The sequence below is a fragment of the Zingiber officinale genome, chromosome 9B (assembly GCF_018446385.1).
Source record: "Zingiber officinale cultivar Zhangliang chromosome 9B, Zo_v1.1, whole genome shotgun sequence".
Lineage (NCBI taxonomy): Eukaryota > Viridiplantae > Streptophyta > Magnoliopsida > Zingiberales > Zingiberaceae > Zingiber > Zingiber officinale.
Window position 1 is genome coordinate 57,541,569 of NC_056003.1, and position 16,231 is coordinate 57,557,799.

The window sequence follows — 16,231 nt, forward strand, 5'->3', positions numbered from 1 at the left end:
CTAACTTCTCTGCAAGGCATTATTACTATGAGGCTAACAATGTAAGATGAAATGTGGTGAAAAGTGAAAACAAGGTAAACACACAATTTTCGGTGCAATTTACCTTTCTTTTATGGATTCATGAAAAGGAAAACAATATCCCATTCAACGTGAGTAGACACTACATATTCAAATTTCTTACCCCAAGAAGAAAAACAAAATCATTATGGTGCAATAAATGAGCAGAAACAGAGAAGTTATGAACAAAATATCTCAACCCATTACTAGGTAACTATATAGGATTAATTTGAGATAAGAAAGACAATTTTACTTGCAGTTTCTTTCAAGACATAATGATGGAGTATCAACGCTATTATTTTGGACATTCTTTCCATCTCAACTCTCAAGATGTGGCGTAAAAGACAGAAAAGTTTATCCAAGATTATGTTTTCAAATCAAAATCTTAATTGACAAATATAGAAGAATCAGACCATCAAAGATTACCTGATACAGCAGGCTTGAGTAAGGGAATTCAGCAAGGGACTCTGCTCCATTCAACAGTGCCTTTAACTGCCTCTTGCCAGTTTCTATGCTTTGCCATGAATTAAATTGTCCGTTAACTACTGGTCCAACAAACTGACCCAGGGCCCAACGTGCAGCATCAAGAGTTCTAGTTTTTCTCCTCAAGGCATTCAAGACCCTGATATAGTCAACATATAGTGCTTGAAGAATATCTTCATCACAACATTTTCTACATATAATTTTATCATCAAATGATGAATTGCTTTTGTAACTTTCATGGGTTTGTCCACCATGATTAGACCCACTACGACTAGATAAATCATTGTAGATTTTCAGTTCTTTGAAATCTTTATCTAACAGCATATTTACTCCCTTCCCAGCACAACAAACTTTACAACATTTCCTTTGACATATAGAACACTGAAGAAGGAAAGATGCAGTTCTGCTAGAAGAAACACTGGTAAAAGATCCTGCTGTTGGCAGTTCAACACGTACCTCACAGGCAGCTCCATGACATGATTCTCCAATCTTACTAATATTCCAGAAATCTATAACATCATCAGTTTTTTCAAGCCCAATGGAAGCAATAGTTTTATCTTCCAAAGCAATTTGGCCCAGAAAAGCTATTTCATCGGCGTAACTACATATTCTTAAAAGGTCCTGATAATCAAGCAAGCGATTTGGATCAATTGCAGAAGGATCAATACCAACAGATAATAAAGCTCTGTCTCTCTCTGCAGCTGAAAGGTTCAAATGTAAACGTTCTATTTCAAGCTTCAATGCCTGTATGAAGTCAAATTTTCTACCCTGCATATAGTATAGAATTTGGCATTAATCATAATTAGGAAAATTGACCTCTACCAAAACCAATCACTGGATTTTGATCAATATTTCCAATTACCAATTTTCTTCCAAGAAATTGACATTGATAATTGTTTTTTTAAAAAAAAAAACTACGATTCAAAGAAATTAGCAAGAACTTGATAGAACCCATTGAAATTTGTTCGAATTGAAAGTGACAATGGACGAAATCAAATTAGAGTTAGTCAAATTAAGATGACTTTGAAAATTATGACAGATCTACCCTTTCCTTTAATCCGAGTATTATTCTCAAAGAACTCGGATAGAAAGGAGATAGTCTTCTGGAATTCCTTAGCTTTGTTACAACTCTAGTTTCACCATAATTTCACAGATCACTCATTCAACCACACCATACATGTTAGACTCTACATCTCATCTATCTTTCTCTCATTCGCAATTAATTGTGAGAGGTTGTTCTGGATTGAAAGGATTTATCATAGATCAATGCAAAACAAAATATTCTCCCTAGATCAACAACTATTATAAAATAACTGCTCTTTTAATTAAGAATCAATTTCAATGCAATTAGATACCCAACTAAACCCTATAAAATAATATTAAATAATAACACTTTTATTATATAATATATTAAAAAACCAGTGTTTGTTGAGTAATGTATACTAAAAATATGATTCTGATATTGGTTATAATTTATTGTTATTATTTATCAATTTATACTAATAAATATGTCATTATTTTATTATCTGTTTTTCATTTTATTTTCCTGCAGAAATTGATTTCACCAACTTCAACCCAATATCTGATATTGATTTTAACAACTACGGAATTAATAATATACATTTTGATTCTGGATGTATGTAGCAATTATTCCAGAAACAACAATATAATATAATATGTGAAGAAGTCTTGCTTTGTTAACTTTAGAAAATCAAGAATGTAATTTCTAATTTCTGAACTTGATTTCTGGTTCAGAAAAATAAGCACACAAGTTATTTTGAAAAAAGAAAATATATTTCTCAATAAAATCAACATCTCCATGGTTGAGTGGCATATAGAAATAGGAAAAGAAAAATGATTTTAATCATGATCTGAGTAGAAATATCAATACATACTTCAATAGGTGTTTATCTTGCACCACGATCAGTAGGAAAGAACAGGCTGTTCACTTATTTCAAATATTTTGGCAATATGTGATAGCGAACATCTCATATTCTACTTGTAAGCTTAATTCATAACTAAACATTCAACTCAAGTATAACTATGGCATTAAATACTATTTGTATGGTTATTAACTAAAATCAATATGATCGATAATATGGTCGGCCAGCAGCACTACAATGCCTTTTGGCATGACCAGGTTGCTAGATTTTCATAAGTTGCTTCAATGTGTGTGTTTTACTCCATTTTTTCTCCAAATGACGCCTTGCCAATCAAAACAAGTAAAGAACAGATCTCCGAACAAATAGAGTGGAAGTATGACATAATAATGAAATAGAGTGCAATAAACATATATTATATGCATGAAATATAAGTAGATGTGTGTTAAAGTATGCCTAAAATCATATATAATCTAGACACATCATCTAGCTAAAAGGATAACATGAAAAGTGAGTTTACAGGCTCGGTGCATTCGAGGAACAATATGCTGCTAAAGAATACACCAGTGGACGAGAAGGACATGCACAATGCTTTCAAGGGACGAGAAGTCATGCAGGAAATTTGCTCGAGGAGACCGGAGCATCATTTACTAGTTTTCGGGATGGAGGTGTCTCCAAGGAGCTAAAGGCGTCCTCGCACCTCATGAAGAAGGCACCCTCGCGCCTTATGGAGAAGGCACCCTCACACTTGGATTGGAGGCGCCCTCACATCTGGTTGGAGGTGCCCTCGTGCCTGGTTAGAGGCGCCTCTAGTAGCCGTTAAGCTACCATTGGGAAGGATAAAACTCTATCATGTATAGGATAAACTCTATCATGTATAGGATAAACTCTATCCTCTTGGAGGTGCCCTAGACCTTTCTGGAGGTGCCTCCAACCGATGAAAACCAATGGTAACTTCTTTTTAGGAGGCTATAAAAAGCCTCACGGAGTTAGATATTTAATATCAACTATTGTACTCAATTCCTAACTACTTTTGAGCATTTAACGACTGTAAGAGGATTCTCCGTCTTTAACGAAAGAGATTTTTTTTAGCTTTTCATTATCTTAGATTGACAACCACTTAGGTTGTAACTAAGTGACTCTTTGAGCCCTCTTATCTTTTTTTAATTATTTCTTTTATGCTAATTATTTGTGTTTGCTAATATTGTGTCCTTAGTTCAAATAGTAAGAGATCTTTCTAACTTGAATTTCAGGGCTATTCACCACCCTCCCCCCTACCCCCACCCTTTAGTTGGCTGTCAAGAGTCCAACAATTGGTATTAGAGCAAGGTTGTTTCAAAAGGACTAACTGTCGTCTAAAGAACAAATAGCTAGAGCACACATTTATCCATCGAAGTTCTAGGGAGACTTCACTATATGGAAGAAGAAGATGGAGGTATTTTTTTAAATGAATATTGACATACTACTTATAATTAAATATGGTTTTGCTATAAAAGCCGCAAAAAGGAGCAAGCCAAAAAAGAGAGCAAGCTGACTCTGTGGCAAATGACAAAGAAAGTTTCATCCGCTAAACATTTTGCTGCTGCAAGAAGTTAATCGGATTGGCGCTTACAACTCCACCAAGGAACTTTGGAGAAATTCTTTGAGCGGCACGAAGGAACATCAGAGATCAAGTTAGCAAGATGGAACTTGCTCAAAAATTACCTGACAAACCTTTGGATGCAAGAAGGAGAAATGGTAGCCCAATTGCACAAAAAGATCAAGGAACTATCATTGGACTGACGAACCTCGGAGAATTGGTAACAAACCGAGACTCAATCAGATATGTGCTCAATGCTTTTACGAGAATACTTGAATGGATGCCGATAGTAGATGCCTAATACATTTCCAAGAACCTCGAGATAAGTAGCTTAGAAAATCTATTTTCTACCTTTGAATTACATGAATCTAGATGTGTAGGCGCAAGAAAGGATAAGGTGCCAAATAGCAACATCACCGAACACAAGAAAGGTCAAACCAGATTTTGACACATCTCTCGATGAAGATGAAAAGCTTACGTGGTAAGAAAATTCTCAAAGTTCTTTAAAACTAACAAATTCAACAAGTTTTAGGCTAACAAGCTTCCACGAAACAAAAGAAAAGTATGATGCTATAACTACGATGACGAAGGACACATAAAAGAAAACTATTCGAAATTAAAAGTCAAAGACAAAGGGTCAAGAAAGCTCAAAAAAAGAACCTTAAAGTAACATGGGATGAGTCATTATCAGAAGAGTATGTACTGGAGGAGTATTGCCGGACTAGTACTAATGACGAGTCACCAAGAGGAGAGCATCGATAAAGGGGAGCTACTTTAGAGGAAAGTAACGATGAAAGGGGAGATTCAAAATTTGAGATCGATATGATAAGTGAGGTATGTCTTCTTCCTCCTAATCAACTTTATGAAGGTATAAAATGAATGTCTAAATCTTTATGTAAGTTTACGACTAGAAATATCAAATTGAGAAAGGAAAATATAAATTTAAAAATGTCCACTAGAAGAATTTGATAAAGTTAAAAAGAAAATGTAAAATTAAAAGAACATATAGAATGTCTTAAAAATTCTACATGCTCACATTATGCAATTCCAAAATTTAAAAATTATAGTGGACATAATTAATATCTTAGGAACCATAGAGGTCAAATTACAAAAGTGGATAAAAAATATATCTCATGAAATTTTTTTGATAAATCTAATAGGTAGGAACTTATTTTGAATTCCTAAATCATGTTTAGTCTAAATTAAATTAATTTTATGCATGCTTTAAATTTAATATGCTTTAGTTTAACTTTGTTTATCATACTTATTTTGCATTACTTTTTTTTAATTTTTACTATTCAAAAATATTTTTGAAATTTTCTATTCATTATATTTATTTATAAAATTCTTCTTTCAAAAAATAAGTTCTGATAATTAAAAATGTTTAGAAAATGAATTTTTCAAAAAAATATTTTTTTATAATCATGAGTTATGCTTTTTATTAGAGTAAAAATTTTTAGGAATTTTTTTTTTTGACAACTATCTAATTTTTTATGAATTTTTGATAAAAAAATAATTTAAATTTTATTTTTTTTTGAAAAATAATTTTAAAAAATATGATTTTTCAGCTAATTACTATTAATTTTGAATGTCTAGAAAAATCAGCCAGATTTTTAGAATTCAAAAATTATTTTTAAATATTTTATTTTCAAAAATAACCTTATCTGCTCAAAATATTTATTACAATTAAAATAAAAATATTTTGTATATGAAAATTTTATCATACTTTGATTAATTATGATTGGTATTGACACAAATTTTCAGGATTTTTTGAAACTTAAAATAGTTTTTTTTTAATTATTTTTCCAAATCTTTGAATTAAACCATCAAAAAATTAATTTTGGTAAGAAGGTAGGTTACTGAATATTCTGTTTCTCACCCTCAGAAAAATTTTTAGTTTTGTTTTTCACTAATTACCCTTATTTTTTGATGTGATCTAAAGGGGAGAGTATATACTAAGTTACTGAATCTAGGGGTAGTAGTTACTGAATCTAGCCGGAGTAATTAAAAGTGTTTATTATTTTATACTTAAATGTAATATTCATGTTATAACTATTTTTAATTATTTTATTTATTTAACCCTAATTTTAACTTGAGTTGGTGCACATTAAAAAGGAAAATTGTAAGTATCTTAGATTGATTTTGATATGATCAACCAAGTTAAATTAGGTCTTATTTGTTTTTGATATCTTGTGTCTAAGTATGTAGGAACTTAGAAATACAAGACGTCGAGCGGAAGACGTAACTAGCGAGAAGAATGACACGGAAAATGAGTCGATGAGCTCGGTGCATCCGAGGGACAAGATGCTGCGAAAGAGTACATTGACAGACAAGAAGAATGGACGTGACGCTTCTGAGGGACAAGAAGCAGGACATGAAGTCTGCTCGAGGAGACCAAAGCATCATTTGCTGGCTATCGGGATGGAGGCACTTCCAAGGAGCTGGAGGTGCCCTCGCGCCTCATGAAGAAGGCGCCTCTAAGTGGATTAGAGGCACACTCACACCTGGATTGGAGGGGCCCTCGCGCCTGGTTAGAGGGGCCTCAAGTAGCTGTTAAAGTACTGTTGGGAAGGATAAAGCTCTATCATGTATAGGATAAACTCTATCCTCTTGGAGGTGCCCTGGGCCTTTCTAGAGGTATCTCCAACTGACGAAAATCAACGATAACTTCTTTTTAGGAGGCTATAAAAAGTCTCATGAAGTTAGAAATTTAATAACAACTCTTGTACTCAATTCCTAACTACTTCTTAGCATTTAACGACTGTAAGAGACTTCTCTACTTTTAAGGAAGGAGATTTTTTTAAAAAACTTTTCATTGTCTTAGATTAACAATCACTTAAGTTGTAATTAAGTAACTCTTTGAGCCCTCTTATCTTTTTTTTTTAATTATTTATTTTATGCAAATTATTTGTGTTTGCTAATATTGTATCCTTACTTAGTTCAAATAGCAAGAGATCTATCTAACTTGAATTTCAAGGCTATTTACCCTCCTCTAGCCGACCCTCAAGGGACCAATAGTGTAGTCTTCCACATCTTCTCGTCCCTTGGATGCACCAAGCCCGACAACTCTCTTCTCATGTCATCCTTCTCGCTCGCTGTCTTCTGCTCGACTTTTTGTGTTCTTAAGTCCTTGCACACTTAGATATAAGGTATCAAATACACATAGTCTAACTTAACACGGTTGATCACATCAAAAGTTACCCGGGATACTTTCAGCCATGTGCTATGATGCGAGAAGTGAGGCAACCTCGTGAGACGTGTTTACAATTGCGAGCATGTTGGGAAAAATGTTGAGGGAGGGAAAGTTCCTTTCCATCCTATTTGGGCGAATGAAAAACATATTAAAAAATGATCCACACTAGAATTGTTAAATCTGTCCGTTTACTGAGTAAAAAAAGAGAAAAGAATATAACCTATTCCTTTTTACAAATTAAATAGGAGATAGATTTCGACGATGGAGATCTTTCCGTAGTTTATATCTCCATCCTTCCAAGTAAACAGGCACATAGACTTCTTCACAATTAAATATCTTCCCCTTCAACTCGGATGTTTGAGGAGCATAATCGGGTAATCTCTATAATTGTTTCACTAATGTCTAACTTGAGTAAAGGAGGAATTCAGCCTAGTTTAGTTCAATTCAGCCTAGCCAATTTCTATTTTTGTTTTTGGTAATTTAGATATGCTCTTTGAACTAATTAATCTTAAGGATGATTGGTTCGATCCTACATAAATTTTCTATCAGTTATCCGGCTAAATCGAAAAATACTCACGGAAGTCCATCCAAATAACCTGTGTTCTTATATTTGTCAATCTATAGAGCAAAATCTCTATATTGCACCGCCATTAGGATTTGAATCTTAGATACCTAATTAATCATTTGAAGAGCCTAATCGTTGCACCTTAGCCTAGCCTATTTCCATGATTCAACGAGCAAGTAGTTCACATAAGTTCAACTTAGTTTGATTACAACGGCAGTGGAGAAATCCTTGGTAGAAAGGGAGCTAAGTAGAGAAAAATTGCAAACTAAAGCGAAGCAGTAAAGCATTGTCAATAATTCTAGGGACATCGTCAGAGAGAGACTAGATTAAATGAGGAAGGAACTTGAGATTAATAATGATGAAAGAAGATCACAGGTTATCTTTTGAGTTAGGAATAAGAAAGATACAGAATCTGTTGTGTGCAAATTTACTCACTAATTTTAACAACTACCGAATGGGGACTGGTCTGGGTGCTACAAACTCGCCCAAAAGAACATGACACAAGTTCAATCAACTTGGTCAATACAACTCGACTGCTATAAGGTTAGGCTGGCACCGCACACTTCCTTCAGGCACCATATGACACGACTAATCCGCTTTAGGGTTTAGGTCTACAAAGGGAGCAAAGGACACTGGGAAGGCAGCTCTTTGGAGCTAACATTTCAGACCCACTAAACCCTAACCCCTTAAAAAAAACAATATCCAATGCACAACTTCAATCAATGCGGGATCCTAGAAAAGAATCAAATCATTGAATTTATTTTACGCAGTCTTATCTTGTATTTTTATAAAAGACTATTTTTATAATTCGAACCCGTGACATTAAGATCACATGACAACAATTTTATTGTTATACTAAAGCTCTCCTCCCGCTAAACCCTAAACTTTAAATCCACTAAACTCTTGGAGATAGAGTATAATTAGATGACAAGAAGTAGAACTGTCAGGCAAAGCGGACTAGTCCATAGTGGGTCGGCCAATTAGTGAGCTGAGACAGACATTTGGCTAGATGGGATAAACTGACCCATCATCTTAATGGATTAAGAAATCCCCAATCTAACCAAAGTGGATTGCGGGTTAGACAAAACACACAAACCTATTGAATTTTTCATTTTAATTTTAAGTTTTGATTTTTTTTTTTCAACCTACAGGTCAACCTAAGCCCAATGTGGACCAACCCGCATGGGTCACAGACCCAAACGGATCAACCCATTTAGACCCACCTTTAAATGGGTTGAATCTAATTTGCTTAAATTATTTGATGGGATGGACTAAATTGATGGCTCTAACAATAAGTCACCACCTAAAAGTGGCCTTCTGGTGTTACCTCAAACCAGTTCTATTGCTCTCCATCCAAACTCGAAGTAACTCAAACTAGCTTAGTCTACCTTGAGCTAATTCGAATAGTGAGTCTTGTACATATGCATATGCAACTCGATTTCAAACAAGTATAATTAACGAGAGATCGAACATATGCATCCACATATCTTATTACTCAGTTGTGCGTTTCCACTAAATGAAGCCAAAACAATATAGCCATGGCAGGCTTGGATGTGTAAGCAGACGATGTGGTCTAATCCAATACACTCAAATAGCAGATAAACTCGATAGTTTTCCAAGCTCATATGGATCTGCATAATAGTACAATTTAACCTTATTCGACAAAGACAATCCAGAAGCCAATGGATGTGCTCGGAAGCTTGTGCTGTCTTGATCGGGTACATCATCAACGAAAGCCGTGATATCTCCAAATAGTTTGAAAACAACAAGGTTTGCCTGAAACTGCTGCGGAAAGTCAAAGTAAAGGGGAGTACCGGCTTTAGCTTCTGGAAGGCGATATTCCCCAACCACAACGGCCTTTCTTGATTCCTGCATGTAGCGTCGAAGGTTTAGTTCAATATCTAATAGGTTTTAGAAGTCAAAAGGATGTATGCATCATGGTCAATACTACAGAACTGGAAAATCACTAGAGGCAAGATTTACTGAAAAATATTATCAACCAGAGTTAAAGCTTAGAGTGCTGGCTATTCAAAATAATTACCTGAACGACAGCCGCTTGGATATACAGAACTGTGGGCACTATGTACCTGTCCTCAATTAAAGTTGAATAACCATCAACTGTGTTCATAGGTGAGTGGGTGACTCGAGGTCTAATAATGTTAAAAGCATCAATCCTAAAACCAGCTATTGCAGGAGAAATAGGTGACAAAAACTGCTCAACGACGAGGTCATTATCTCTTAATCTTTCTCCTTCAATGGGAATCTGCAAACAGTTAGAGCTTCCAATTAACAGAGGAACTTAGATACAAAATGATCAGAAAAGAAAAAAATAACATACCCTGAACCGACTAAGTGATGGGGATCTATCTAAGAAACTTCTCAGTTTCATCATCTCAGTGGACTGTATGGATAAATCCTGATCCTGACCCTGGTCCTTCACAGACTTTCCAAACACTAAGAGTCGTTTTGCATGGATGCATCGAGTATTCTCAACATTACCAGCAAAAGAATCTGAAGGCCTCAAAGAGTAATTTTCATCAAATGAAAAGAGGTTGTACTCTCCAATGTTGGGTTGAAGGTGTGGGAGAGCTAATTTTACCCACACAATACGGCACCTGACAGCATTGCGGAACTGGAATTTGACATGTCTAGGGATTTCTTTTTCACTATTATGCTTCTTGGGGCCATAAAGTTGTGGAGACTCTGATATTAGTGATTTTAAATCCCATGTTCCGATAGACTGTTTATCTGTGTGTATTGTATTGCTAACCCAAATCTGAACCTGTAGAAATATAAAAGTTAGCAAACAAGCATAGACAAGTTAACCCAAGGGTAAATGAACAAAAATAACTTAAAAAAAAACACTTAAATAAAATAAATTGTTCAGGGTATACGTTTGAATTTATTTATTTTCACTTTACAAAATATATAATTTTAGCTTTTTTTTTAAACTTAAAAGTCTCATTCTTCCCATCTTACTGTTCCATTATATAATTAAAAAGAAAAATTAATAACATACAAAATATTGAAAACAATGCAAATGTAAGACACCTTTGATTGTGGCAGAGAGCATACTTCAACAGGTTCAAAACACTATGCGTTATCAAAAAGTGGGAGCTTGAGAGCTTCCACTTGTGCCCCTGGGCGTAGCACAGACGGTGGGCGCATAACATCTCTGGCGTAATGACCAGGAGTCGATTCTCAAGAACTGATGTGGTTTATCCCACCATGCGTCTGACGCCTATACCTGCATGAACCTCCCTCTATATCCGTGGGACCGGCACTAGGGGGGTCGTTAATGTAGCGAATCTACATTTTTTGAGAGCTTCCACTTATGCATTATCAAAAAAAAGAAAAAGGGGATGGATGCATTGCCGTGGAAGAAATGACAACTCAATAACTCAAACATCTAGAGATTATCTTTAAATTCAGTAAAAGATCTCTAATCTATATATGAAATAATGTTCTAAACACATAAGTAGTATTGTGATCACAATCTGAAATATCGTTCCATGATGGTCGGCATAGATGAAACATATCATTTTGCCTATTGACTGACACAAGGAATGGATTAGAATGAGATTCTTTCCAGGTTATGAACAATGAGGAGGGTCAAGACAAGGACATTTTTTGGGTCTGGTTTTCTATTACTGAGAAGTCTTCTTCAATCCGCTATACTGCGAGCCATGAGGCATCTTCTTAGTTGAGGATGAAGGTAAAGGCTTCCTCTCTATCTTCTGTGCACGCTACAAACATCTCTCGAGAATAATCTTCATTAGGTGAGGATGAGGGAAAAGCTATAGGTGCAATTTCCTTTTGTGATCAGACTTGAACAACAAGGTTAGCCCTATCATAGGTCAGGACTTCCTCTCAAGTTTAGACTAGAGTCTCCTCTAGGTAAGAGTAGTTGCCACTTTTTCTGCTTCTCCTTCTCCCTCAATTACTTCTCCTTGGTGTCATCAACACAGTGTGTTGGCACGCTGGCATGGCTCTAACTATATTGCTCCAACCAAGAATTGATACCTCAACTAGAATGAGCAATTAGTGTAAAAGTTCAACCAAGATTGTGATGTCTCAAGAAGTATAAATTGTTTTGTTTCCATCTCTAAAATGGAGAAAAAGAGCTAAAGCATGAAAAAGATAAAACCAAAAGAAAAGATTAGTTATTATCAAAAATATAGATGTATAGATTGTCATAGGAAAATGGCTATGATTGTATTGAATGATAATAATAACACCATCAAACTTATAAAAGGAGTTCATGATCATGTCCAAGGTTCAAAATCTTGAACCGCGCTTGAGTTCCCGTCTTTATTGGAATGATAATGTTTCAATATCATGCTGATGTTCCGATACATGATGCTAGTGATGCAATGAAGGTTGAAAGAGGAAGAAGATAAAGTAGAGGAAAAAAAGATTGTGTTGAGTGACATCAAGTTTTGGTAATTTACCGATACGTTTTGATTGTTTGCCGTGTATAGTATGAGATTTCAAACCATGTTCATGTGGTGTTTAAACAATCGATATATGGTTAATTAATATATCCTAAACTACAAATGTTGTAGCAACTTATCAATTTTCAAAATTTTGTGCTTTAAGTTTAAAATTTTCTACCAATATTGTTGAATAGTTTAGCATTTGATAAATCTTATTGATTTGTTAAACTAAGAAGATGTCAAGTCAATAAAAACATAAATAACACTAACACTATGGATTCCAAACATTGTCAACTCACATCTATATTGCACATCAATAGTAAAGTTTACTCTTTTAATCTAAGTTGGGACTTTGTGAGTGTTGATATGCCATGTAAGATATAAATGGAACTCACCAATATTCAGTAACATGATTAAAACATACCAAAGGAATATATAATAGATTTTTGGCCCTTTCGTAAAAGCTTATGGTTGCACAGCTTAGGAATATATTGTAATAAATGATAATCAAGGAATTATACAAACAAATGATAAATGATATTGACTTTTGATGGGGTGGAAATCGGTTGTCGAGGTGGATGCTGAGTTGGTGACAATGATGTGGAGATTTTCGATGAGGTGTATGCCAAGGTGGGGGTCTTGTAAAATCTATGCCTCGCTGTTTGACTTGAACGGTGGGGCTCAGCCTATGGTCACTAGAGTTAACATCATAGGGCACCAGAGTTGTCTGACAAAACCCCTCCGATGCTTAAGTCACGATGAAAGTAGAAGTAGAGGAAACATTATGAGGAGAGATTCCAAACCTGTGGATGACGCTCATACCTATGTAATTATAGGTGCTAGAGAAGTGAGAAGTCAATGGAGATCATGCCCACAGTTTCAGTTGTTTCTCAGTAGAATTGTCATTAATTATGACTGCGCCGACTACTCGTTCATTGTTGGCTGGATATGACAATCATGGAGGGGCCATTACAAGGGTTGTGGGCCACATCAAACAGAGATTGTTACTGAACAAAAGCTCAGGAGGCTAAGTTAGATGGAAGGCTTGGGAGGCTGAGCTAGATGGGGAGCTCAGGTGGTCGAGCTAGTCAAATAGTTCGAGAGCCGAACTATGAGCAAGAAGCTATAATGAACTCGCCCTTGCTATAACTAGAGACTTCTTGGAGTAGACCACGTGAGTATGACCTGTTGACTTGGAGTAGGGTGCTAACCTAGAATGGAGTCATATCTTGGGGTATCAACTTTCCTAACGCCACATCCTTCTACCTTCAATCAATGACATCCACCATCTTTCCAACCATCTTCCTATTCCCTTCTTCTTTCTCTAGGTGCTCTCTCCATTTCCTCTTTATCTTTTTACTCTCTTGTCGTAAATTTTTCTTCATTTAATCTCTCTTTTTCTGCATATTTCTTGGCAGTTTTGTCCTCTTTTATAATTTTATAACCGTTCTCTTCAGGTTTCTTCCTCCTCAAAGCAAGGAACTCCGATATCAACTGCTCTTTACCATTTCCCCCTTTTTTAATTATAGCATTGTCCTTTTCATTTGCATATTTTAGCATATTTGTTCTCTCTTGTCACTCCAGAGCTTCACAATTAGGTACAAGAGCTAAAGGATCAAGGATCAGTGCATGAAGTTAGTGCTAGTGTCTAGAGATAGTTGTGACATCATAAGGCTCCTTGAGGCACATTAGAGAAAACCTTCAATTTTATTTTCTTGACACGTTATGTGTGTTGGTTGCTAGCCGTTGTTTTGCCCGTGTCAATCAACAAGGAACCATATTCCAAACCATGGTTATAACTGTCATAGTGGAATCCTATCTTTGCTACTCTTTTGAGATAAAATTTTTCTAGTTATTGAACGGTAATATGTCACCATCATTGTGTTAACTATGGTTTAAAATCTTATATGTGCCAGGTGACACGATTGAAATGTATCATTCCGATAAATTACCAAAACTCCGTACTCTTCAACATGACACAAGATATCTATCATGTGCCGTATTAATCATATCGATGAGTATCATGTCATACTAACATGACACCCTTTGACACGCTACAAAATGCATCAAAATGAATTAAAATAATGTTTGTTATTTTTTTCTATCACATGTTCATACAATACAATGTCAAAAATTATATTATTTTGAGAAGAGACATAAAGCCCGAATTTAGGTATATTTGTGTTTTTTTTATTCTTTTTCATCTTTTCTCCTTACCTATCCAATTCTTTACCGGCAGCATTGTATGTCAAAATTTCAGCACTGTATTGAATAATACCATTCCAACTAAAATCTAAAACTTCAGCACAATTCGAGATTTTGAACCTTGGTCCTCACGGTTCCTCCCAACAATCCATTCATGCCACTTTTTGATTTGACCAAGAGAAAATTCATTAGGCAATTTTAAAGATACTTTGTAAAAATCACCATCATGGTCAAAATGAAAAAAAGAAAGTACAATTGGATTCACCATGATCTAAGGAATCAATAGTTGGTTTTACTTGACCACTAGAAACCACACTTTGGTGATTACCAAACTTCAACTGCATTCTTTGGTACAATGACGAATATATAATTATCTATTCATCTCTGTTTTAAATATTTTATGTTAACCAACCTAGACTGATTCTAACTTCTTATCCTTAGGATGCGTTTGATTCAAGGTTATCATTGATAACCTTGGTTATCTCGAAGGTTATCGTTGATAACCCTATTTGGTTTAGGTAATGACATATTCCAAGTAATGAAGGATGCCCGCCACTTCACCAAAACATTAGCAAAAGGGGGAATCTGATTACCATAGAAATAGGTGGTTTTTGACGATTCCAGGTTAATAAAAACATATTCCCAAAATTATCCCCCATCCACATCTTGTTCCCTGCAGGTGCTGCGACTTCTCCAGATCGAGAAGCACTGAAAGGTGCTCGCCATCACTGGCGTGCAAACCTACATGGATGACGATGGCGACGGCGACGACGACGGCGACGGTGAGGAAAAGGAAGCCGGCCTTGCATTCAACACATCTTTAAACGCCTCTCAACCTCATCTTTCAATGCCTTTCATCCACTCTTCTCCTCTCACCTCGATGATTCAGGTGGTCGTCAATCCAAATTCTCCATTCAGAGAGCCTGAGATCAAGAGCATAGGAGCCATAGTGAGTTTTCCTCTCTGTTTTTTTCCCTGTGCGAGGAGAGAGATTGATTGGTAGTGGAACAGGTCGGTGACGGTGGCAACGGGTGGGAGGAGCACCGATGGCCGATGTGGTTGCAACCGCTGTTGTCGACGAGCTTCTTCGTTCAATGCAAGCAACATGCGACTCATTCCCACCAGACAGAGTACAACATCTCTGTGTTCTCGCTCACCGCAACCACCACGCCATTCAAGTACCGATAGGTTCGCAAAAAGCTTCAAGTTTGATTCGTTCCGATGGCGATGAAATGGTTGCTTGGTGTGCAGATAAGGCGATCGTCATACCACGACGTGATTAGAGTGTTGGAGATCCAAAAGGCGCTCGACCTCACCGGCATGCAAACCTACTTCGTCAACAACACCCGCGTCGTCTTCCTCAACGAGCACCCCCAGCCGCGGCCCGACAAGGGCGTCACCAATTGCGAGATATGCTACCGTAACCTTGTCGATTCCTTCCGTTTCGCTCCCTCGGATACAAGGTCCTCCAATCTCCCCCATGTATCTCCATTGTTTTCATTCTGTTCCACCAAAATCCCCCACCAACTGTTCAATGAAATGCGCGTTCTAGCTCGCTAGCACCTCCGATAATGACGATGACAAGAACAAACCGAGACGAGGATAGAACTCAGAGCGCTCGACCAGCAACGAGACATGCAACGCTATCCAGAGCTTCTCCCTATCAACTCCGCCGTCGTCGGGGGCTAAGAGGCGGAAGGGCATTCCCCATCGAACTCCCATTGGAAGCCTAATGTTGGGATTCAAACCTCCCACACATAGACCTTTCCTAAATTTCTAGCACTCAGTGCTTCTCGATCTAGAGACGCAGGCGCTTCTGCTCCACCACCTACA

The 16,231-nt window shown here is 36.4% G+C and overlaps 1 protein-coding gene and 1 pseudogene across 2 annotated transcripts in view; one reads left to right on the forward strand and one right to left on the reverse strand.

The window, feature by feature from the left end:
* Positions 1 to 16,231, reverse strand: part of LOC122022697 (probable phosphoinositide phosphatase SAC9) — a 106,752-nt gene that overhangs the window by 14,184 nt on the left and 76,337 nt on the right. The window contains exons 11-13 of one of the 2 annotated variants that reach the window (XM_042580766.1): positions 10,096 to 10,539; positions 9,799 to 10,020; positions 9,212 to 9,626 (exon numbers count right to left, since the gene is read on the reverse strand). In XM_042580766.1, coding sequence (XP_042436700.1) covers positions 9,345 to 9,626; positions 9,799 to 10,020; positions 10,096 to 10,539 — 948 coding nt within the window. In that variant the 3' untranslated portion in view covers positions 9,212 to 9,344. Of the gene's footprint in view, positions 1 to 483; positions 1,309 to 9,211; positions 9,627 to 9,798; positions 10,021 to 10,095; positions 10,540 to 16,231 lie in introns of those variants that run through there. The other variant, XM_042580765.1, reaches the window with a different exon arrangement.
* LOC122025071 lies at positions 15,144 to 15,958 on the forward strand (annotated as a pseudogene).